Source organism: Macrobrachium rosenbergii, chromosome 1 (genome assembly GCF_040412425.1).
Source record: "Macrobrachium rosenbergii isolate ZJJX-2024 chromosome 1, ASM4041242v1, whole genome shotgun sequence".
In the NCBI taxonomy this organism is placed as follows: domain Eukaryota; kingdom Metazoa; phylum Arthropoda; class Malacostraca; order Decapoda; family Palaemonidae; genus Macrobrachium; species Macrobrachium rosenbergii.
The window spans coordinates 46883490-46909955 of NC_089741.1; the positions used below are offsets into that span (position 1 = coordinate 46883490).

General features: G+C 34.7%; 1 protein-coding gene across 4 annotated transcripts in view; it reads right to left on the reverse strand.

Annotated features, from left to right (window-relative positions):
* Window positions 1-26466, reverse strand: part of ATP8A (ATPase phospholipid transporting 8A1) — a 126983-nt gene that overhangs the window by 46791 nt on the left and 53726 nt on the right. For all 4 annotated transcript variants that reach the window (XM_067095585.1, XM_067095499.1, XM_067095326.1 and 1 more), the window contains exons 2-20: window positions 18979-19235; window positions 14570-14668; window positions 14280-14440; window positions 13671-13868; window positions 11965-12112; window positions 10445-10568; window positions 9951-10060; window positions 9368-9567; window positions 8806-8963; window positions 7747-7955; window positions 7455-7586; window positions 6865-7002; window positions 6109-6261; window positions 5231-5428; window positions 4452-4610; window positions 2972-3157; window positions 1684-1806; window positions 1064-1378; window positions 639-718 (exon numbers count right to left, since the gene is read on the reverse strand). In XM_067095585.1, coding sequence (XP_066951686.1) covers window positions 639-718; window positions 1064-1378; window positions 1684-1806; window positions 2972-3157; window positions 4452-4610; window positions 5231-5428; window positions 6109-6261; window positions 6865-7002; window positions 7455-7586; window positions 7747-7955; window positions 8806-8963; window positions 9368-9567; window positions 9951-10060; window positions 10445-10568; window positions 11965-12112; window positions 13671-13868; window positions 14280-14440; window positions 14570-14668; window positions 18979-19235 — 3148 coding nt within the window. The remainder of the gene's footprint in view (window positions 1-638; window positions 719-1063; window positions 1379-1683; window positions 1807-2971; window positions 3158-4451; window positions 4611-5230; window positions 5429-6108; window positions 6262-6864; window positions 7003-7454; window positions 7587-7746; window positions 7956-8805; window positions 8964-9367; window positions 9568-9950; window positions 10061-10444; window positions 10569-11964; window positions 12113-13670; window positions 13869-14279; window positions 14441-14569; window positions 14669-18978; window positions 19236-26466) is intronic.

A 26466-nucleotide genomic window follows, 5' to 3' on the forward strand; every position in this document is an offset into this window, starting at 1 on the left:
CATTCCATGATATCTGCTACTTACTCATCAGTCAGAAATTCTGATGTTCAATCTAGTTATAAAAGCGGTAACTTTAAATCAAATATGACTCCAGTATTTCTAAACCCATTAGAAATGGTAAACTTTTAAAGATTTTAAAAGTATTTAAGATTGTGCATAATTCTGCTGTTTCAGGAAGAAGTAAAGTTTGCTACTAAATAGGTGCCATTATTAATTTATATTAGCCAAATTCATTGTCATCATGAATCCTAAATACTACATTCATGAACTAAAAGAGAAAGAGAAAGATTGTCTGCTATCTGGACCACCAAACCCCATAATATGTGCTCTGTGGTTCCTGGATGCCACACACCCAAGAACCTTACAGTACATCTCATTTGCCATCCTTTTTGACATTAAGTTCTGTAATTCTAGTTTTTAGCATACAGTATTTCATTATTTTGACTTTCTTAAATATTTTCCTTTTTAATTAAGCAAGTTATTACTCCCATCTTATCATTCCTTCAAAAGTATAGACTTCAACTGTGATTAGTGAGCTTTCTGCTGGCTCATTCAGCCATACATAAATTCTGTTAATAACAGTACAGGGTACTATAAATGCCATAAATAAAAAGCACAGCACATTACAATTTACTTACGTTTTAACACATACATCTGGAAGTAGGCATGCTACAGGTACAAGAATCAGCCCAAACCAAAATACTGGAGATGAGAAGACCTGAAAATAGTTTTGAAATTAAAAAAAAAAAAAAAGTTTTAAAATAACATTTTTTAACTATTTCTTATAATATAAAGCACAGAATTTATTTCACATTTTCTTCTCTTTTAACTCAAGGTCAAAACAGACAACAGGAGAACAGAAACTTGTTACTGGGGTAATTCTGTATGACCAAAGGACATCAGGGGTGCAACTGCCAATAAAGTAATCAGTGTATGTATACCAAGGATTCCTAACATATTCACCTCATAAGAACCACCTCTATGCATGTACAGTACACCTGTGAATTAATGCTTCCCTCTCTTTCCTACTTTTCTTTATGTCATAAGGATACATCTTACTAACCTCTAGATACATTCCAGACATTTCTGGAGCGATGGGCAGTATGGGCCAGAAGTTTGAGTACACCAACAAGAAAACGAACCAGGATGCAATCGACCCCCAAATAGCTGCATGAGTTACCCAGGTCCAGGCATCTGTTTCCAGACCAGCCTTCAGACACACAGTTATAACTACGTAAGTATACACCATGTTACCCACCATCAGGTAACCTCCCACCCGGCCGTGGTGCCAGGCGACATCTTGCGTCATAAATAGATATGGCAGCACAAATACCATTACGGAATGGAATAAGGCTAAGAACACCCACCACACAAATACCTATAGGATGAATACAGGAGTTGAATTGACTGAAACTTGGTTAAATGTACAGTATGTGAACGGCAAAATGTAATAACAAAAATGTACAGCACAAGGTTTTAGATATTTCATACTCCAAATTCGTGATCACTAATCTCTCAAGAAACTACAATAGATAAAGAACAGTTAATGATGTTTACCCAAGATATTGTTTTCAATGTATTAATTTTGATATCTAACTAATCTGACAGGTATGAATCAACGAATGGAACCAATTCAAGACTTTCAATCGCAGATACTTGAAAAAACCTTTTACAATACAATACCTTCCAGTTGAAGTGAGCCCCACTCTGTGACTCTCTGTACAATTCAGGATATTTCATTCTAGTTTCTGCACTACATGAACGATCAAATATACCCATAACCATGGGTGGTGCTGCAGTAAATATCTATAAAGAAAAAAATACACTTGAAAGATTTGAATAAAAAAAATAGGACAAAACTACTTCAGTAAAAACCAAACTAAATTTTACTAAAACCTCTTGACAATTTTCAAGCTACTAAACAATTGACTTGAAATCAGTCACCTTTCATGGGCACAGTTTAATATATCTGATAATGTACCTAAGGGATAATTACCTGAACAAATTGCATCACAAATTTATGATCACATGGGGACACAAACCCAAACAGAGGAGAGCAACATCTATGGACAACTGGGTCTCTCCAGCCAATATAATCTAGTATAATCTTGTGATATAAGTTGTACCAGGGTCTTACAATAATGGTCATTAAGTTTGCTTGTAAATTATCCAAAAGCAAACCAGTTTTGTTCAGAATGGCTTATTCTATTTTTTAAGATAAAAATGAGTGAATTTAATGTTACTTATTGCAACATATCTACAAGAGTAAATGATACCCTGTTCACTAGCTTAAAACCACCCTAAGAAGATGTGACTGTCAGTTCTGGTGGGGTAAGCATAAAAAAAGGGTCCTAGTATGCTTTAAACAATTCACCTTGAGTCATCAAGCTGTATTCACTTCCAAGAGACCTGAGGTGAATTACAAAATGATTCTGAAATGGTGCCTCACTATGATACAGGTCTTTAGATCTGAGAGCATTAGAGGTGCAAATGGGACATGGGAGGACATGTCTTCCTATGAAGAAGCATGCTTTTACACAGAGCTTTCCTTTTATATACTCTGCTAATTTTCTAATAATCAACAGAAGGAAACAAAGGTCTAGTCTGATTGCATGAGGTTCAGCTGTAGGCTTCAACTTCGGGCGCTGTCGAAGATCAAAGTACAACTAAGCCATGCCTCAAAGTCCAGACTGTTACTTCAAATTTGTGCAATGATCTGGCAGGTTAATTAACCATAGGAATTTTAACAGATTCAACTGTTTTCCCACTCCAGGAAGACTTACTGAATGCTACAATTTGCAGTAGTACAATGAATTTGCAGTAGTATAATGATTAAGACAATTTTCCATAAATTTCATCAAACTCCATTATCAACATTTTACAACTGAATATACAAGGATTTCTAGATTTCAAAGAGAATAATGTTCAGGCTATTTTATACTTTTCTGCAACTGATAAAACTATTACATACCACATTATACATTGCTATACTCCATCGTTCAAATATCACCTGACCAGACCAACCAGACATCGCTGCCCACCAAAGTTCGATGACATATAGACATATATTTTTGTAGAAGCTATACAAAATAACTTTACAGAGTCTACTGTAATTCCATGCACCATGGACAAAAAGTAGTCTGGCCAAAAATCGGAACTGAAAGAGAAAAAAACAGTACTGTATTTTAAGCTTACCACATTCTTTGTTTATTTAAAGAATTAAAGATATTAGGCTGCTCATTCTCCTGCTTTCAAGAAACACAATTTCTTGTTACTCAAGCATCAAAGTATTTCATCATTTTAAAGCAATGGCCAAGAAAAATATAAAAATGTCTCACACTCTGATTACAATGAAATAAAGGAATGTTATGATTATTCTCACTTATAACATAGTTCAGCTTGACCCTGAAGTCATATCTCTATGCTCTCACTGGACCAACCTGAAGGATTTCCTCTTAAAATGAGGAGTTACAATAAGGCAACAAAATAAAAATTGGACAGCTATGTGGCAAGAGGCCAAAATGAAACAATGTACTACAATAAAATGCACAGAGCTATTCACTTAAGTGCTGAATAAAGTTACAGAGAACATTCTGTATTATTGGTAGTGCACTTCAGAAAGCAAACTTTTAAGGTAACTCCATAAGAGAAAGAGGGATAATGAGCTAATATAAAAATAACAAAGGCAAGAAGCAAAATAAATTTTGTATACTGTACTGTCACATGCATAAAAATCATACACAAAGAAATCAGAAGTTGTATACAAAAGAATGCACAAACTGAAAAGTTAAGAGTATTACATGGAGCAAAGAATACAATTCATTTTAGAGAGAGAGAGAGAGAGAGAGAGAGAGAGAGAGAGAGAGATGAACAATATTTCAAGTTCCCATAAATTTGACAAAATAATAAGAATTATACTTAAAATATTTACAAATGAGATATTCATTTTCTGAATTACTTTAGACATAAGCTCAGTAACTAACTACCATAGAAAAATGGTGTACAGTAAATAAATAAATATATAAAACCTCTAAACATTATAAAGTTATAAGTCATTTCAAAACAGGCATTAACATGTAATCAGCAATATAGCATTAACAGGATAATAAGAGGGCTATTCAAAAAGTCCTCATGCAAGCTAACAATACTTTACTTATTTACCTCAAAAGTGCTTGGTGGAATGAAACTATGTAGATTTTAGAATCTAAATACATATACAGTAAAAATTAGCCACATTAATGGCTCATTTGCAAATGTTAATGCAGATTTACTTGAAATGAATATTGTTATTGGAAAAAAAATTGATTAAAAATGAAAAAAGAGTTCAAAGTAATATTTTTGACGACTTGAAATTGAAAAAGATTTTTAAAAACAATACATTTCTTGAAGAAGCTGGCAATAGATCACACATAGATATTTTATACTGAACAGCATTATTGAGATGTGCTTACCTGGCCAATAGCGTAATCTGACGCACATGCAGCTTGAAGACCTTCTAAACCTGCAATTCCTACCCCTACATTAGCTTTTTGGATCATGGCGACATCGTTTGCGCCATCCCCAATAGCAAGCGTCACAGCTCCTGTTTCTCTTGTCAGTAGTTCTGCCACCTACAAAATTAACACCACATTTAACGGAAACAAACTAAGCTAAACATAAATCACTACTTATTACCAATATGTTGCTAAATAGTTAACATAAGTGAGTAGTAACTGACTACAGGATCAAGAAAGGACAAAACTCAAAATATGAATTCGATGCTTCAGTGGACTACAGCCTTTCTTATATTATAAATTGTCTTCAGAAAATAACGATTACAATATGTACTTAACAGTTAAATCACCAAACATTAACCAAAAGAAACGATGAACATTCAGGACATTCTACAGATCTCTCTGGATTTGTTTCCAGCAAGAAGAAATCTTATCTGTTTCTTCTCTTTCCTCATTTCATTTAAATCCTTGAACAAAAACATGCAACACAATAACTGCTTATTCAACACCATTGATATTCAAAGGTGAAAAGCAATACTCCGCACTTGACAAATTACATGGCTGATCTTCATTCATTATGTTGTAACACAACTAAAACAAGGGGAAATGCCATAGTGGAATTTACTTGTAAAAACAAGCCTAAAAAGAAGGAATCGTATTCCAAAAAAGCCTTCTGACTAATCATCACTATTGTAGTCACTAATGACTATAAAGATAACACAAAAAAATATACTCACTTCAGCTTTTTGACTTGGAGATACTCTGCAACATATAACACTTTTACAGGATATGCAAAGATCAAGGAAGTCTTTCCTCAAATCTGGTGTCAAAGCATAAATAAGCGTCTTTCCATCTATAATAAGTGCAGCTTCATTCTCGCGCTTCAGCTGCTCACCAAACTCAACCACATGGCGGTTAATAGCTTCCCGAGTTTCCTGATAATTAAGCAGAAAGGATAAACTAAGATGGATCATCCTTAAGTGCAGTACAAAAATGCAACAGTATTCTAAATCATAGTTAATATATAATTATACAAGAGATCTGCATTATGGTATTAACTTAAAATATATGAAATCAAGAATTACTTTGAACTGAAAAGTTTTAAAAGTAGTCCAAATCAATACTTTTAAATTTGATGCCAGTTTCCAGCAGACAATTTTGCTTTTGGAATTTGTCACTTCAAAAAAATTTTAAGGACAGAGACTTTCATTTTGTTCTTAAGATCAATGATTTTTGAAGTCAGCAATCAAAACCTTCTTTAAAACACCAAGTATTACAGTTTTAATGACACTATCGACAGATGCTGCACATGCTACTACAGTAACTTAATAAGAAAAGTAAAAAGGATTTCTTAATTTAGAACCATGATAAAAATGAATGCAATGTGCCAGATGGAATGGTCAACCTCTGCATGTTTGAATTACAAACTACTAATAAGCAACACAACAAACAACTTTGAAAAGTAAATTACCATTTGTTATGAAAATTTCAAGACTATCTTAAAAATGGTCACATGGAACTGAGGTGAATCAAACTCTCCCAACAAAAATGCCAAAGAGGCCTAATAATAAAAACAGAAGGACTAAGAATAAAAATCTGCAAGTGAAATACTTACATCAAGAGACTCTGTGTTAAGTATAATAAGAGGCATGCCCTGTGTAAGAAGATGGCAGGAATGACCTATATTAATTGCTGTCTCTTGCTTATCACCAGTCAAAACCCACACGTGAATGCCTGCCTTAAGTAGGGCTGCTATAGTTTCTGGAACCTGGTGATGTACAATATAAGTATGATCCCAATGAAAGCAACAAATTTATATGAATACAGTAATACTTTTACATGATAAAATATCTTTCAGTACACATACGAAAGAATAAGGCAAGTGATTCTTATAATCCAGTGCACATATGAAAGAATAAGTTAAGTGATTCTTATAACTCTGAATTCAGCAACAAGTGACATCTAAGAAACCATTTAAATGACTTAAAATATAACTTTGGGGATTAAACAAAAACTGATGAACTATGGAAAAAATACAATGACTAGGCGGAAACCCGTAATTTACCCCCTCCATTAACTCAAAACATGAAACATCCATACAAAATACTGGATTTAAATGGATTACTTCCTATGTTTACTGTGCGTAAAGATTTTTGCCACACTTTCGTCCACTGTCACATACATATTCTATTACATTTCAATATTTAGAAGCTCAGGTTTCTAAATAAACAATTTCAGTTCGTTCAAATTCCAGCATGGACGTATATATATATATAGTGGATAAATTTTATACTAGCCTAACAGTCTACATGTGACATCCTATAACAAGAAAAGTTACTTGAGAAAACACTTAGTATCCAGCAAGACTTACATCATCCTGAAGTCTATCTTCAATGGCAGTGGCTCCAAGAAGCGTAAGATTATTTTCTATGAGCTGAGCTGCATCCTCTAACTTTCTCTCACGAAACTGCAGCGATGTGCTGGCTTTGTAAAAAGTGTTTTTCCATTCCTGTTAACCATGGTAAATATAAATTAACAAGGGGTCAAACAATAAATTGTTATTACATTCCTCTCTACCCAATATTATCACTTGACAGTTCTGAAGCCCACTTTTGGAACCATTTTCATAAAAACCCATACAAAGTCTAATCTGCTTTTTCTAAGCTTTTTTTGAACATTGCAACAGAACTCTAGTGCAACTATTCTTTTACTTTTGACTCACTGTAATTCCAAACACTTCTGACCATTATAAACAAATACATGTACAATTTCATTCATGGAAAGTATAATACTTGGGGAGATGGATGGTAAAAGACCGAGCCAAAGCAAAATACAATTATAATAACCACCGTAAATTTTATGAAACAAGTACTTAATAATGAGAAAAATCATCAAATGCATGAATGGATTACAAAATATGAAATTCAAAATACAATCACACTAAAATATTAAAATACTAACATCATAAAACTCAGTTGAAATATCGGCATAAGCATAGCAGAGAGTACGAAGACCTTCACCAGCAAACTCTTCCAAGTGCCTCACAGTAATATCTCTGTACTGCTGACTGTCCCCTAATCGTTCATAAATGACCTGAAAACAAATGAAAACTACATTAGGAGAGTGCTTTTCAACAGAGCTGGATCAAATTTATGCAACACTTAATCTAATACAGCCATATCTGGTGACATTTCAACATTCATTAATATAACAGGATTATGATGCTAGACCCTTCAGCCTTTCCCTAACTTACTGTGTCTGCCCCTTTGCAATATAACTTAATCTGTCCTTGTGGAGTTTTCACAATAACACTCATTCTTTTCCTTGCTGAAGTGAACTCCAAGACATTCAGCACCTCATATTTCTCTTGTTTTCCAAAGACATTGATGATAGCACACTCAGGAGTTCTAGTCTCAAACACAAACCCTAACTGCCGGGCACCTTCAACCAAAGCACGTTCATCTAAAAATTAAAAATCAAGAATTAAGTTAATTAGTACAATTAGTAAAAAGTTTTAAGAGATGGAAAAAATCATCAAAATTTACATGAACATTATGAGAAGTTCAGTTTCCTCTACTGTGAAAATGTCTGAAATGTCCTACTGTATGATTATAAATGTAACACAAAATCAAAATACTTTAGAAGGGGTACGACCTGAAATCCCCATTCCTTACTTTCTTCACTAAAGGCATTTCATTTCATTGTATTGTTGCCTCTCGGCTAATTACATTGTCACTGATAGTTGTCCAACTTCTTTAACTTTACCTTACTTTAGTTTTTACTGTGCATTTCAGAATTTTTTTTTAGCACAATTTTCACTTGGTGAAATACTGTATTTGTACTTACTTTATTTCTCTAAAACAATATTCACCATGGAAGATTCCTCTTAAAATTTTCACAAAGCATAATTACCACAAATGAGATTTAACAACTGCTGAGTGGCAATTCTTGACAATCATACAGCTTACCTGGAGGAATTCCTTTTAAACAGGAAAAAATAAAAGCAAGTAAAACCAAAGAAGTTGAGGAAATAAGTGAAAGGGGACTATAGGGACCAGACTTAAAAAAAAAAAAATCAATGCAGGTCAGGTGAAGGAATACTGCTAAGTACTATATTATTATATACTGTGAGCAACACAGGGGACAATGAAAGTAACCTTGAACTTTTTGTTGCTACAGTCATTGTTCACAATCACCCCTCCCCTTCCCAAAAATATAGAAAATTTTAGCTATCAATAAAACTGCAATAACATTATTTGGAATGGAATTTATGTAGGAATAAAAGCGTACAGTATGATAAAAGTAATTATACCTGGTGAAGCAGCATGGTATATGATTCTACCGCCACCCCCTGCGCTTTCATCTCTGTCTGGTATAACAGTGTGACAAACTGCCAACATTGTTAAAAACTGTCGTGCAACGGCTGCCTGAGGATTGTTCTGCTCTGCTAAGACAGCCAATTCTTGTCCACTGAAAAGCAAAGTACAGTTACACTATATAGTTTTTTACAAGAAATAAAAAATAAAATTTCTTATTGAAAAAAATTTAATGTGAAGTGAAATATGATCTTTATGAAATGTAAATTCATTTGATTTTGGATTACTAAACAAGAACTTCTAGAATTTAATAAAAACTGATAAATACCATAAATTTAATAAAGTACAAAACAAAGCATTTGGGGTCGGATATCTTATGAACATGTAATGTTCACACTCTAAAATTTTACATTTTGCAACCAGTACCATGGAAAATTTGTCTAACATTAAACTTAATATACGTCAAACCAACAATGACAACAAGTTCACTTCCACCTGAGTGGTCTGGAAACTTATCACCAATAAAAAAGTAATTAACATTCAGTTAGTGTACTTTACCTTTGATCATCCATGCTGTACACTTTTCCTGCAATTGTACATCTCTTGAATTCCATGATGTTGCAAGTGAGGGTGCCCGTTTTGTCAGAAAGAACATATTTGATCATGCCTAATTCTTCATTCAGATTTGAAGTTCTAGCCATAGCCCATATGCCATTTTCCTCATAGCACATATCTATGTCGTTATTGATGAAGGTAGCCTGTTGACGATAAAAATCATGGATGAAGAATGACCCCATAATATTTGCTATAAGCATTCTATCAACATTAAAATGTTAAATAAAAAATTTGAAAAATACTTTACAACTTGCATTGAATTCCAGTTTTTATCATCCTAATAATATCATGAGTGTCTCTTCAACTTCTGCAAAAACCAAGGATGTGACCACCACATATCCTATTCATTGAACTGTTCTGAATTTATTCAATAGGCTGAGATACTGCTCCATAATGGTTACAGTGTCTTTTAATGTGAAGATTTATACAGTACCTACAACTAGGCGTTGCTATTACATATGAAAATTACTGAATAAAAAACTGCATTACTTTACAACTAAGAGACCGACAAAAGTTCTAAACGTACCTGAATAAAACGGACAACTTCAAGTGTGACTTGCAGTGAAATGGGGATGAGGTTGTTGAAGAGAATGATGAATGTGATGAAATTAATGCCGAAGTTGAATACACTCAAGTCTGGAAGAGAAGAAAATACTGAATTCAAGAAAATATTAACATAATGAACAGTACTTACATGTACTGTACTTGAAATATAATGGCATTATATGGGACAGTCTTTTAAGTTCTCAACAATGTGCCCCCATCAGTTACTGTTAATACACATGAGTTTTGTAAATGGCCCAAGTTGTTATTCACAATGGCTTAATACATATCTTCCTTCATACACAAATTATTCTTTTTTGTTTCCAAGCATTAAGATGCCTTTCCATCAACTGTATTTTATACAAAATACATTGATAAAATATCCCCATGTAATATACTCAAATAGCAAGGCAACATCCATGGAAACTTAGACAGCAATCTTAAGAGGCCTAATTCATAAGCAAAAATTTAACATACCATCAAGGGACAGGTACCAGTGACGATCAGCACTCCACTGCGAGTTGCAGACAGCCATGATGAGACAGAGTACAATCAACAGGAAGAACAACAGTATGATTAGATTGTTTGTCTGTTTATCCACCTGAAAGAGAGAGAGTGCCTAATTAATACCATTTTGGAATATGCCACGTAATGATAAACCATACCAGAAAGTGTCTTACCCACCAATCAAGACAAAGCCAATATTTTTCTCTTTATGTCATCTGACATCAAAACTGAAAATAAAAGCATAAAATGCTGAAAAGAGAAAGCTTAGCAGAGGAAAAAACATACAAGTCTTAGTTTTATTTGATGGAAAGTCCATCAATTAGTGTTACTAGACTCTTGTAAGGCTGGTTTGAAATACTTGTAACTACAGTATATAAAAGGAAAAAATTGGAGTATAGCAATGTTAAAGAACTTGATTGCTGGAAAGCAAAAGCAGCTGCAGCACAGATGGGGCCTAAGGAAAAACAGCAAAGAACCTCAATATAGCTTGTATAACCTAGTGTCAGCTAAGACAAGTTATAACACAGGAATTAGAGGATTTTAATGTACAGTATATGCATAAGCACTAAAATATACCCCCATAACTCAGGAATATACTATATAAAATTCTCCTAACAACATTTTTATTCACCCTATAACTCAGGAATATACTGTATAAAACTCTCATAACATTTTTATTCATAATTAAAATTTATGTTTTTCCATTCCATCTCTGAACTTAGACATTTCAGCCTTTTGACATACAGTACTGTACTTCCCTTTTACACAGAAACAAGTCTACTGGTTTGTTTAGGATTACAGCCTAACTCTCTTCCTTTACCCCCTTATCCCTTTCCTTTTTTCACTGCAGATCTATTTTTAATTAGGCAATCTATATGCCCATCCTATCATAATTGAAGAACCTACTGTACTTCAAGTTAAGTGAGCCAATGGTTCCTCTAAATACCCAACACTATACTTCCACTTACACCAAAACCCTATATGCTACTTTGATTATATACTTGTCCTGCTATGGTCTACCTGGATGGCACATCATGACATGGTTAGGAAAAATGTGTATTAAGTTTACAAAGCTTTTGTTGGACATCTATAAAAATAAACCACACTATTAAAGATCAGCTCCATCCTATCAGCTAGAAATTATACACCTGATCATTAGCATACAAATAAAAATGTAAAATGGAATGACTGTGCAACACACAAGATGACCCTGAATACTGGGAAAAAGAAATGCTTTAAAACTGAGGATAAAAACATAGCAACAATAAAAATAATGATTACTATATGATGTTAACATCACTATATCAGCTACACAACAAAGGGGATGTGTCACAAAAACAAGTCCACTTGAAAGAATAAGAATACCTCTTCATGCATAAGATCCCAGGAAATTTGAACATTAAAGCCAAAATTAAAATACTAGTCTCTAAAAAGAAGCAAAACTAAAATTTCCAATCATGAATGGTTCTTTCGGTACAAATTGTCTTTACCGTTGATCGCTTGAGAGGAGCTGAGGTAGCTGAGTTCTTCATGAGTTTTGTTTCATGTCCAGTATAGATGACCAACCCAAACACCCAGTTGGTATTTTGTAGCTTAGCACCACGTAACAGGATGTGGTCTGGACTCAGTGGGACAGCCCTGAGGAAATGTAAATGCAAGATTTGATTTAAAATACAAAAAAATGCTGCACAACTGAAAAACATACATACATACATCTTAAATTAAATAAAGATTGTAGATACAAACTACTAAAAGGGAAAAATAATTTAAAACCAAAGGTATTTAGGATTTTGAGAACTTGATTTTAGCTTACTGTAACCAAGCATATTTCCTCTAGCTTTCTGTCTTGCTTTTACATGCAAAAAATACTTGACTACTTTTGCTGCCATGCAGAAAACAAAGCTTCACTCTTGAAGACTTACATGGGTATAATAAAAATTAGCAACTGAAGTCCATGCAAGTAACCTCTGAAGTGTTTTCTAACCTGTACCACAGGATGTGGTCATATGGCTAACAAAGCATCCAAGGTTACAAACTTATTTATTCACTTAATAAAACAGTATCTCAGATAATTTCACATATTCTGTAAGAGTAACTGGGAAGAGCTTGATGGGACAATTATCATACTCATCATCACCATGAATATATTACCATTAGATTCCCCCTTCAGGTTACATATGAATCATTGCTGTCTCATAAATTGTGCATTTTCTACATGAATTCCCAACAATTACTGAAGCATTAAAATATAATTATCTACCAACTTTACTTCAGGTAAGGTTAAACCACTGATCAAGAATACAGTAGAACATGTAAAATGATGACTGAAATCCTATGATAACAATAGATAATAATCTCACAGAATATGCAACAGTATTTATTACACACTACTAGTGTAACAACTACTCAAAAAAGGAAAACCTATTATATTTAAGAGCTATAATGAAAAACACATCTCTGTAGCACAATACACTTGCAAGCCAATGAAAACATTTAGTATTACACAAGTACCAAAAAACTTTCATTGCAATTACCAAGTTAATAAAAAGTACATAGTAGTAGAACATACACCTATTATTAAGCTCTAACAGTACAATAAATATCAGATATTTCCGAAAAAAGAAAAAATCCCAAAAAAGTATCAAAGCTATTTTCTCCTTAGCTTTTTACAATGACAAATTCAATCTAGTAACCATATGTATTCTACAAATCCATGATTCCCTGAATGCAGATAGAAAAAGCAAGCAACTTGTTTGCACAATTAATGATGGGGTCTGCCACTGATTTCAACAATGGTTCTACTCCCTTCTCTGCATCATTTTTGCTGTTAATTATGAATATACTTGAGATGAAGAGTATAGTAAAGGCAGCCCCTGGTTATTGGCGATGCGCCGAAATCGCTGATTTTCGGTTATCGTCATGCCATCAGAATGGAAGCCCCTTCAATAACTGGGGGCTGCCTGTAATTGTATTACGTATCCTCTTCATATACAATATGAATTTGGTGAGGTTGCGTACAACTTACTCCGCTAGTGCTTTTTTTTTTTTTTTTTTTTTTTTTTCATTAAAGCAAGACAACATGGTGTTTAATGACTGCAACAGTAATAATGAGATGGCCATGCCATTTTTTCTACCACGACAGACAAGTTCTAATAAACACATTTCAAATAATAAATGAACGAACGAATTTACTTACTGTCGGCCAGTTTCCTTGAGATTGCCAGTAAACTGATAGAGATATCTGTTGGGGGCCTCACATTCTACTTTTCCAGAGAGATTCATTAAGTCTCGAGCCTCTAGCAAGTGGGCAGTTTGTGGTAGCCCCTGACGAATCTTGAGATTTGTCTCCCCATCCAGGTTAGCAGTCTCCACATAGCACAGAGCTTGTGGTTCGCTGAAATTGGTAAAATTTATTAATTAAAATCCATGCATGTAAATTAGAAATTTGTAATTTAAACTTATCATATTATTCTGATTAGCATCAAGTTAAATTTACATCCACCTACTTTGTCAACCACTTATCTTTTAACATTCCTCAAAAATTGTTGTCTAATGGAATATTATTGTTACTATTATTCAGAAGATGAACCCTAAACACTAACTCCCATCATGATCAAAGTTGAACAGTTAATTAGCATTCTTTTGAATGAGCCACCAAATTCCAACAGCTAAATGCAAAACCAATTAGTAATAATATGTGATTTCCCAACAATGACACAGATCTCTTTACTTTACCTCTGAACTCTATTGCCAATCAATATCTCTGTACTGTAGTTAGTAATGAGGGGAAACTATATTTTCTAACCTGGAGGCTAAGATGACAAGATCAGCTGGGAAAAATTTGTTGTTACGGACTTTAACAATATCCCCAACTTGTATGTGTCTCCACTTGATCCACTGCCACTGTCCATCCTTCATGACTTCTATTTCCCTTTTGTTCAGCTCATCATCTGCACGATGACGTTTCTGGAAGATTGGTCGTACAAATATCAAGTCTAGTACACTCTCATATGTCTCCAAAAATATTGTAACACTGAAGAACCAGTATAAAAACCACAAGGAACTTTTTTTATGATAGTACAAAGGTAAACTTACAATGTCTTCAGCAATTTCCTTTATGGCTGACACCACCAGGATGCAAATGAGAGGGACCAATGTAGTGTAGCGACCCGTAGGAGATACACCAGGAATTTGCTGAAAGAAAATATTCAACTTTATCCAAGATCTAATAAAATAAGAGTAATCTTTTTATAAGAAATTATTTCACTGCAACAAATTCACATTTGAAATGAGTAATAAAATTAAATGAAGTCCGAAGTATAGGGCCCTATGCATGATCTACCCTTATGTTGAGAAAGAACAAAAGAAAATGTCTAAATATCAATGGAAGTTCACTACAAAGCAAAGGTTTTATGAAATTTGGTTTCCATATGGCACAGTAATGATATAATACAGTGATAACTGAATACAGTATCATAGGGAAGGGGAAAAATAAGAAGAAAAAAAAGACAGAGAAATGCCAGCATATCTTGTCGAGAAAATAAATCATAAAACATGTTCGCAAAAAACTTGAAGCTTTTTACGTACATATGCAGGGAAGGGGGAAATGTAGCATGGATCAGGTAACACTTAAAATTAAATAAAGAAAAAATGAGCATGAAACTTACAAAAAACCTGGCACCTCTTACCAACTGGAAATTAAATACAAAAATACATTATCATCAAACTTTGATGATAGAGGAGAGGTAGATTTATAAATATTTTTGAAGGCTTCTCCTTATGAATAAAAAGATTGTAAAATAAGGGGAAAGGGTGGGGGACTAGTCAACCATTAATAATAATGCTCCTCATACAAGTTCTTTCTTTCTTTGAGGACAAAGCAGAAAGAGTTTTATGCCCAAATGCTCAAAATACCTATGCTCTACAAGTACAACTATCAAGGGATCACTGGAACTATCCTGCATATAAGATGTGCACAAAGACAAAATCCAAATATAAAAGAAATCCCAATTTGCCAGATGAAGTGATGTAAATATATGAAAATCCAAACAATAAGGTCATTGTTAGTAAAGATTATGAAAGAATGTGATAACTCGTATTAAAAATATTGATAAAATTTTGTATAGTTGAAGTTGAACAATAGGAAGATATTTTGGGGGACTGACATGTACAAACACTGAATGGAAATGAAATGTAGACTTTAAAATTTGCTACATGAAAACACGTGCAGTTAAGTTCAGTACAAATGCTAAAAGCAAGGAGGGAAGAAGAAATGTGAAGGAAGGCATAAGCTGAGAATGTAGCACATGGGACAAAGTAGGGGAAAGACACCTCAAAATTTTCTGATAAAGAGACTGTCAAATATTGTATAGTTTTGACCTGAATAATAACAAAGGAAAACATTTTGACAAAGGGCTTCTGATTTTTAGAAAAGTCAATGTCCCCCAAAAAAACCCACTCACAAATGTCTTGAAAGGCTTAATGAGATGCAAATCACATGGAAGAAGGAAGTTGAGCTAATGATGAAACCTCTCAGGATGTAATCAAAATTTTGTATGTTGATGTTTTATCATCACACCCTCAAGTTCCCCGAGAGAAAATGTAAGGAGAAGTAAATGCCTTCTTTTCATAGCGACAAATTATGTACTGATAATGTTTTGAACTGACAATCTCAGTTACAAAGATTAAAGTCAGAACATTAGATAACAGAAGCACAGCAATTATGAGGGTATAAATGACACTGTATGTCCTTTATGCATTTTCAATAGTAGATTAATTTTTCCAATTTTGTGTATACATATAATTATATCCATTTGCATTGCCTAAATATAAACATACTTTTTACCTTCCCGATTTATTCATATATTATATTCATATCTTCATTATCACTAATGAGTTTGTGTCAGTCTTTTACAGTACTCCTCAAACTTTCTGTTTGGTCAAGGTCTATGAGTTCTGTAATACCGTACTGTGCCTTAGTAGTTTATCACTATAGCAATAATAATAATTTTTGTCTGAAGAAAAGTTTTCTATCAGTGTGAAATGGAGACTGATATGGAGCGTAAGGTTGATACTTCGGTATTGATGAAACAGGAAGTAATGTAGACCAAGGTTACCATTACAACATGACACCATTCTACTTCCTCTTTGTGTAACACTCCCATAAAATCTTCCACCTTGTGTTCCACTACCATGATTTACTAGAATCTGAGTTGTTAGATTTAATATCAGCTTGGAGTGTTAAGTTACAACAATCAAAGGCCAATTTGCCAATATGTTATATATGATTATATATATATATATATATATATATATATATATATATATATATATATATATATATATATATACACATATATATGTATGTATGTATGTATGTGTATACATATATATATAATATATATATACTATATATAAATTTCAATTTTTTATACAAATTTACTTTATACATTTACAAATATTTGGCACAAATACCTTGGGAGTAATTTATACAAAAGGGGAATTATAACTGGTAAGTGCATTTGCCCCACTAAGGATTCACACCTGGGACTGGTTTAGATATAATGGTAAACAGCTGATTTTGACCAATCAGCTACCAAGAGAAAATATACATATGTATATGTATGTATACACAATATGAGCATGTGTATGTATGTATGTATACACAATGTGAGCATGTGTGAATGAATGCATCCTTTAAACACGTTTGAAATCATGATAGAGAGAGAGAGAGAGAGAGAGAAGAGAGAGAGAGAGAGAGAGAGAGAGAGAGAGAGAGAGAGAGAGAGAGAGAGAGAGAGAGAACACATACACACACAATATGCATACTGTATATATATATATATATGTACACATGTATACACACACACACACACAATTATGCAAGCAGTTGCTATTGATAGCAGAAGACATGCAAAGTACATGTTCTCTCATTGCATGAGGAATGAAAGACAAACGGTGACCCACATTACGCAACCATGGATCTATAACCCTGGTGATTAGTACAATGTCACGACGGCCATAAATAACGGTATTTTACTGTATTTTAAAAATAAAAATGTTTTGCACTGACAGTGAATAGGGCTATGAATTTTTTCTTTTATTTGTTGTGATTCTATCAATTTTTTTTTTAAATAACACACATGCAGGCATATTATATATATATATATATATATATATATATATATATATATATATATATATATATATATATATATACATACATATATATATACACACACACACATATATATATACACATACATACATATACATACATACATACATACATATATATATATATATATATATATATATATATATATATATATATATATAATATATAGTGTAATATAATTTTATGACATGCTCTCACCCAAAACACAAACACCTTTTCTTACGCTAATAAATTCAATTTAATACTTGTACAGTATACTGAATTCAACTACTCTAGTCACTATATTTCTTTATGCATTTACCAGTGACCAGAGTTGAAAACTGTTTTATGTTCCTTTTGATTTTACACAAATTTGTTAGAGTATTACTGTAAAATGGCATGCACACACACACAATATATATATATATATATATATATATATATATATATATATATATATATATATATATATATATATATATATATATATATGAATGTATGTATTGACTCAGCAGTGAATCATGCACTTGGTGATTAGTCTACATGTGGGTGGTCACACCCAAGGTGGTAGAGGGTATAGAGCCAGCATCCCCACCCCGAAAAGACATGAAGTTAATGAGAACGTTCACATCCACTGGATCTGCCCCAAAGTGAAAATGCCGAGGTAAAATGAGAGAGAGAGAGAGAGAGAGAGAGAGAGAGAGAGAGAGAGAGAGAGAGAGAGAGAGAGAGAGAGAGAGAGAGAGAGAGAGAGAGACTTTACATCATTCAAATGAAGATAAAGAACGTGTAAAAAACACAGGAACTCTTCAGGCTTTCCAGAAAACACTTGTTGAGTTGAGTTCTTGTTTTTCTACGCCGCCAGTGACATACTGTATAGCGTGATCGACAGGCATAAACCTTTCAAAACACGTGTGGGGAGGGGGAATGACAGATGACTGGGAAGAGGAGGAGGAGGAGGAGGAGGAGGAGGAGGAGGAGGAGGAGGAGGAGGAGGAGGAGGGAGGAGGAGGAGGAGGAGGAGGAGGGAGGAGGAGGAGGAGAGGAGGAGGAGAGAGAGAGAGAGAGAGGAGAGAGAGAGAGAGAGAGAGAAGAAGAAGAAGAAGAAGAAGAAGAAGAAGAAGAAGAAGAAGAAGAAGAAGAAGGAAGGAAGGAGGAGGAGGAGAAGAGAGAGAAGAGAGAAGAAGAGGAGGAGGAGGAGGAGGAGGAGGAGGAGGAGGGAGGAGGATTCAATAACGCTACTGGGTTTGAAAACACGACGAAGGGACATGGACCCCCCAACACACAAATGCACAAACACACACACACACACAGGGCTTCCCTCACTGCCCCAAAGTCACACACACACCTGCAGAAGGGCGATGATGAGGAAGAAGACGTTGGCGTACCGCCGGAACTGCTCGAAGAGGAACATGGGCAGGAAGAAGAGGAGCTTGAAGCGGTACTTGGCGGTGCAGACGGCGTTCGAGCAGTACTTGTGTGGCTGGGGCTCGTTCAGGTACACCGTCCGCACGTCCTGTCCGCCCGCGCCCCCGCCCAGCACGCCCCCGGCGCCCAGGCCGCCTCCCCCGTCGCCCTCGCTGCCGCCTCCTCCCGAATCATCGTCTGGAAGAAAGAAAGAAAATGAAGAAAATTTATTATTTATGAATGATGAATATTTGATCCTCAATTATGAAAGATGATATAATGTAATTATTCTTTATTCTTGATGATAAATGTGAATTATTAATGACAATTAAATGTTTAAATCATTCATGAAGGATGATCAAATTATAAATCATTAGTGATGACGATAAAGGAACTTAGTAATAATAAGACATATTCAGCTACTTAGGGTGAAAAAATGTTAATATCAACTGGTAACGCTGAATAATGTTTATATGAATCACCACTGATTATCCTACAATATTTTACCGTCATTCAACAGTTCTGCAAATCAATATACTGTATATATATATATATATATATATATATATATATATATATATATATATATATATATATATATATATATATATATATATATATATCACAAAAATGAACAGTCAAAAACAAGAAGCACTTCACACGCTAAATTCGTCACAGCGCAGCGCCGAAGTAAATTTAAAACGAATGTATTGAATAACGGTGACGTGACGCCTATCAATACTTGGAAAGCGGGCGAAATCGTATATTTTGAACATAGCTCAGCTTTTACAAAAGGCTTCGACATTTAAAAGAACTTCCACACTTCCTGTTTAATGCATCACGTAAGTCCATTTCCCCCCACGTCGGTTTACGACTGAGCAATCGATGGCAATTACCTTATTTGGGTTATCTAATCAATTACATTCATTCGAGCAACAACGTGGAGGGCTGCTTTGCGCAATCCGCATATAACCGGACCTTTCGGAGCGACCCAGTTAGAACAAAACACTATTATTATTATTATTATTATTATTAAACCACAAATAATGAAAACTCGTATCTATACAAAAAGAACAACAATTTTTTTATTCTCAAACACATATGCAACGAAACGTTTGGTGTTATTCAATATAACTGACGTTCTCTCTCTATTTACAACTAATGTTAACGAAGAAACTTTTTCATAACCGAAGGTTAAAAGTGTACACTTCTCAAATGAAATGGACACAGCAGTCAAGCAGGATAAGATTACCTAGTTCCTTAGACTAAATAATCCTTATTTATAACCTCAGAGAGAAAGCAGCAATAAATATGCATTCCAGGCCATTTAATAAAACAGAGAGAGAGAGAGAGAGAGAGAGAGAGAGAGAGAGAATCGTGCCATTTTTCTGGCGTAACAACAACGATCACTCAGGCAGAGAGAGAGAGAGAGAGAGAGAGAGAGAGAGAGAGAGAGAGAGAGAGAGAGAGTTGCCATTTTTCTGGCGTCACAACAAGAAAGGTCACTAACGCTGTGTGTGTGTGTGTTTGAGAGAGAGAGAGAGAGAGAGAGAGAGAGAGAGAGAGAGAGAGAGAGAGAATAACACACAATAACTAGTTATCAATCTAATTTTCAAAAGCTCAACTTTACACCAACTGCGGCCTTATTTTCCAAAATGTCAAAGGTCAAAAAACATGGCCGATAACAGGATGTTAAATACCAAGTTTTGTCACGACTCTGACGGACTAACATCAATAAATGCACATGCTCCAGTAGGAGGAGAGTAGTAATGGGTTACAAGAAGGCATGGAAAACCATGACGTTAAGTTAGCTCTGAGGCAACATTCTCTTGTTTAGTAAACAGATCAGACGCTTCGTAATTTCTTTCTATTATTATTATTATTATTATTATTAAACCACCGTATAATAATGATTAATAATATATTAATATTCAAATTTTCGTGTAAATAACCTAAATCAATTACTCACAGACGCTAATGCAAGATATATTTCCTTTCAAAGCAGACATTTCGGGACAAGGCCCCTCCCCCCCTCTTTTTTTAAAAATCTTTCCGTTACATTGTGTATCCAATATTCAAATACTGAAGGGGAAAAAAAAAGCAAAACACCTCTCGCATTTAATGACAAAAATACAGATATCAAGAGTACTTTCGCTCTCAATATCTTTAATCCAATATTATATCAGAAGAAAAGGCGTGAGGGGTGTAATAATACGGATACGTTGGAACTTATAAATATATATTTTAGAAAAAAAAAAAGCAAAACATAATTTAGAAAATAAAAACGTTTAACTTTCAACTTTCTACCAAGTTCTTCCCTTACACTGACATAAAACTAACTTCTCGATCTTTCTCCAATACGTACATATTATAAATACATATCTTGGGAAAAAATATTTAGCAAACAACTGCTAAGTTTCCATCCAGTTCTGCACCAACTGAGAAGACGCCAACCTCTCGGTCTTTCTCCAATACGCACATATTAGTATTTATTAAAAATACAAATCTTGGAAAAAATATTTAGCAATCAACTGCCAACCTTCCACCAAGTTCTTCCCCATACACTAGCATAAAACGAACTTCTCGATCTTTCTCCAATGCGTACATATTAGTACTATTATAAATACATACCCTAGAAAAAAAATATTTAGCAATCAACTGCCAACCTTCCACCAAGTTCTTCCCCATACACTAACACAAAACGAACTTCTCGATCTTTCTCCAATGCGTACATATTAGTACTATTATAAATACATACCCTAGAAAAAAATATTAAGCGATCAACCGCCAACTTTCCGGCCAGTTCTTCCCAATACACTGACATGACACTAACCTCCGATCTTCCTCCAGCTCTACTTTCTTCCCGGGAGGAGGAGATTCTTAGATAACCGAATTTCCGCATGGGTTCCACAGATGCTTCACAAGGTTATGTCACTAATCCCGGGAACGTGAGGTCAGTCAAACATTCTACGAATCTCGAGCGTTTCAAATCCCATGACGGGTGATCGAATAGCAGAAAGTGACACAACAGGAAAGGCGGCGACTCTATCTGGTTATCTTATCGCAAACAATGCACTAAAATAATAATAAAAAAAATGTGACGTTTGATTTTAGTAACTAACGGCCAAAGATCATTTCCCGCCGTTTTACGAAACGTAGTATCTGATGTATGTCATATAATAGACTGTCTAAGTATGCCATATACAAGACTGTTTGTCAAGTATATCGGAAATGTCTGTACGTCACTTCGCATCAGAGGATATCCGGTGGAGGCGATTATAGTGTTCCAACGTACTTAAAATTTACTGAATATTATTCACAAATGATTACTTACTTCTGTAAATGACATAAATGTCACACGAAAGGTTATTGAAGAATGTATTTTTTTTTTTTTTATCAAAGGTAGTGTTCACGTTCTAAGAACACGTCAATAGTCTCGATATGTCCGAATGAGGCTTCGTGACTTAAAAAAAAAAAAAAAAGAGCTCCTCTCTCTCTCTCTCTCTCTCTCTCTCTCTCTCACACACACACACACACACACACACACACACCCGGGAAAATCGTTCAAACATTAACCGCAGTAGAAAACCCTCCCAAAAATGAAACACCAAATTCACTCTCATCTTTAAACATAATAAAAATGATAAAATTATGAATACATCAAAAACAGAGCAATGACCATTGGGTGTCTACCGGTAAAAACACGAAGCAATGATCGCATCGAACGCTAAGCATGGCTGGCTAACGATGAGGTCATCGTCATTAGGACATTGTCATTTTCGTTATCATCATCGCCAGGCGATTCGCGAATTCACCCTGCAAAGGAAATAAATAACAAAACCGCCTCTTCCGGAGTCACCGACTGACTCTCTCTCGTATATATAGCAGCATTGAGCCTTCTATAACACACATGAAATGACTTAAGCGGATGAATTTTGTTGTCATAAATAGCAAAACTGTCTCTTCCGGAAACACCGACTTTTCCTCTCTCTCTCTCTCTCTCTCTCTCTCTCTCTCGTATATATTAAGCTTTCAGTCTTACATGGCAAATATTAAAATTACTTAATCTCCGGCCGCCCAATGAAGAATTAGAGGAATTTATTTCTGGTGATAGAAATTCATTTCTCGCTACAATGTGGTTCGGTTTCCACAATAAGCTGTAGGTCCCGATGCTAGGTAACCAACTGGTTCTTAGCCACGTAAAATAAGTCTCATCCTTCGGGCCAGCCCTAGGATAGCTGTTAATCAGCTCCGTGGTCTGGTTAAACTAAAAGTATACTTTCTCTCTCTCTCTCATATATACAGACACACACACACACGAAGAACTGATCAGCTTCAGTGAGTAAACGTTAAAGTCCCTTGCACATGCGCACATTTAGAGAGCGTCTCTCTCTCTCTCTCTCGCTCTCTTATATACACACACACATATATACAAACAAACACAAACCTACCAGTTTTCTGCACGAAGATATTAGAATCACGTGTTAAGTATACGTGAAGTATATCTTAGTTTAACCAGACCAGTGAGCTGATTAACAGCTCTCCTGGGGCTGGCCCGAGGGATTAGACTTATTTTACGTGGCTAAGAACCAATTGGTTATACCTAGCAACGGGACCTACAGTTTATCGTGGAATCCGAACACATTATGACGAGAAATGAATTTCTATCACCAGAAATAAATTCCTCTAATTCTTCATTGGCCGGTCGGAGACTCGAACGCTGGGCGTGTACTTTCGCAAAACGTAGACTTCACTCCCGAACATTAACTCCTTCATTCAAATGGAAGTTAGATACGTTTAAAAAAAAAAATACAATTGCATCGATCGACAAGCATCAAAACATGCGCTGAGTGAATCTCGTTATATTCAGCAAATATTAAAACAAACTAAAACCTCGTAAAGTAGTCAAGTTTACTTCATTACCGAATGAATACCATATCTACAGTACGAGAGAGAGAGAGAGAGAGAGAGAGAGAGAGAGAGAGAGAGAGAGAGAGGGCGCCTCGGGTGAAATACACAGTACTGAAGGTGTGCAATCATCGGAGTGCACCCAGATGGCCCGAGCATTCACATTCGGCGAGCTCAGAACAAAAGGAAGGACGACAATGGGAATAAAGTATTTTCCTACCAAATTCAGGAACTATAAGCCATGCTCGTAAGGACTTCAAGCTTATTCACAATGGCTAAACAAACATACATACATAACACACACATACACTATATATATAAATATATGTATACACATACACATTATATATATAAATATATGTATACATATAAATTTTATATATATATATATATATATATATATATATATATATATATATATATATAATAGGTCGTTTTCCGGACTTCTGAGAGATTATACGAAAATTTTCAATGCCACTTTCGTACTTAAGCTGCTCAATCGAGGGTGACCTCTATGTGCAAAAAACTTCCACTGCGAATTTGCTTTGCACATAAGTCTAATCCGCACGGCCTCAACCATATACATACACACATATTAATACAAAAACACATACACACATATCTGTAATTATTACACATATATATATATATATATATATAATTATTATCAAATTAATATATAATTTTAATATTTTCCTTACAAAGGGCCATAAAAAAACTGAAAAAAAATTGAAGAAGCAACTATATTTGACCTTGTCCTCGTCAAGGTGGAAAATGAGATGTCACAGAGACAATATTTATGTGGGGTGAAACCGCATTTTGGAATAAGCTGGTTCATATTAAACGAGTTTTTTTAATGTCCTCGGGAAAATGCTCATCTTTCCAAGAGTAATACGGCATCAAGTATTATTATCAGTGGATAAAGCAGTGCTCGTCTTTTGAATAGATAAAAAAACACCACACACTTGCAAGTATGTAATATATATATATATATATATATATATATATATATATATATATATATATATATATATATATATATATATATATATATATATATATATATATATATATATATATATATATATATATATATATATATATATATATATATATATATAACACACAAAATAAAACAGAAACAAATAAAAATGGAAAAAACTAAATCCGAAGATAAGTCCTATTTGCAGAATTCTGGGAGGATTTTGGCATAAGATTCATCTCCAACACCCACACATTACTAGAGGAGCTAGTATTTACGGAGGGAATTTAAAACTAATCGCTATGAACAGGAATCCATGAGAAACAGTTCCTGAAATGGGAACGTCTTTCGAGAAAAATAATTCAAACTCAGACGAACTCAGCGCCATTAATATCCGTAAGCCGAGCCGATGTGTCAACACTCTCTTGCCAAGCCATGTGTTACGGCAAATAGTCTGTCTTTTTTTTCTGTTCTTAAATCCGTACGTTTAATAAGTGGTACTGGAATGTTTCCTTATTCCGTCAAATAATGTAACAAATTATAACGTTTGATTTTGTGTACAACTACTTCTTATAAGTTGACTAAGAAATTAAATCATTTTAGCTGTGTTTGAAATTCTGTAGCTTTAAAACCATTCCTTCACACCACTCGTTCTCTGAAGCATTTACCTCGCATGCTCCGAAAGGTGGGTCTGTCATCAATTATAACACAAAATCATTGATACATTTTCTTTCTATGCCCGTGTAAGTCTCTTCACCACACAAGGTGGTTTCAGTCTAGCCACTGGATTCCAGAATCAGCATTTTATTTGCCTCACAACAACTAAGGAGGAGTGGTGCCATCAGAATTACTCCTCATGGTGTTGGCAGAGTTTTGCTTCATAATAACCGCGGGAGGAATAGTGCCATCAATCATTACTCCTCGTAGTGTTGGCACATTTTGCCTTGTAGCAACTACGGAAGGAATGGTGCCATCAATCATTCCTCCTCATGGTGTTGGCAGAGTTTTGCCTCATAACAACTACGGAAGGAATGGTGCCATCAATCATTCCTCCTCATGGTGTTGGCACATTTTGCCTCATAACTACGGAAGGAATGGTGCCATCAAGAATTACTCCTCATGGTGTTGGCACAATTTTGCCTCATAACTACGGACGGAATGGTGCCATGGTGTTGGCCCAATCTGGTTGCTCAGCAGGATCAAACAGTTGTTACTGTCCTTCTACCAAACCCAATGCCATCACACTACAGCCTAGGACAAGAATACCTACAGTAGACAAGATATCCATGGAGACCAGTAGTTGCCATGGGCTACCTAGTGTCTATTAAGAGGAACAACATCCTTTAATGGTAAAGAAATCAGAATAGCCAAATATTTAACACAGATACTACGGGTATTAAATGCTCGGAAGGACAAAGTAATATGGAATCACTTCTTTGGCTGAAAGCTGCAATTACACAATCAGGGGTTCAACCGAGGTTAGGGGAGAATAAATTGTACATTATTTACCTATTGTTAGCCTCAAAACCAAACACCGAA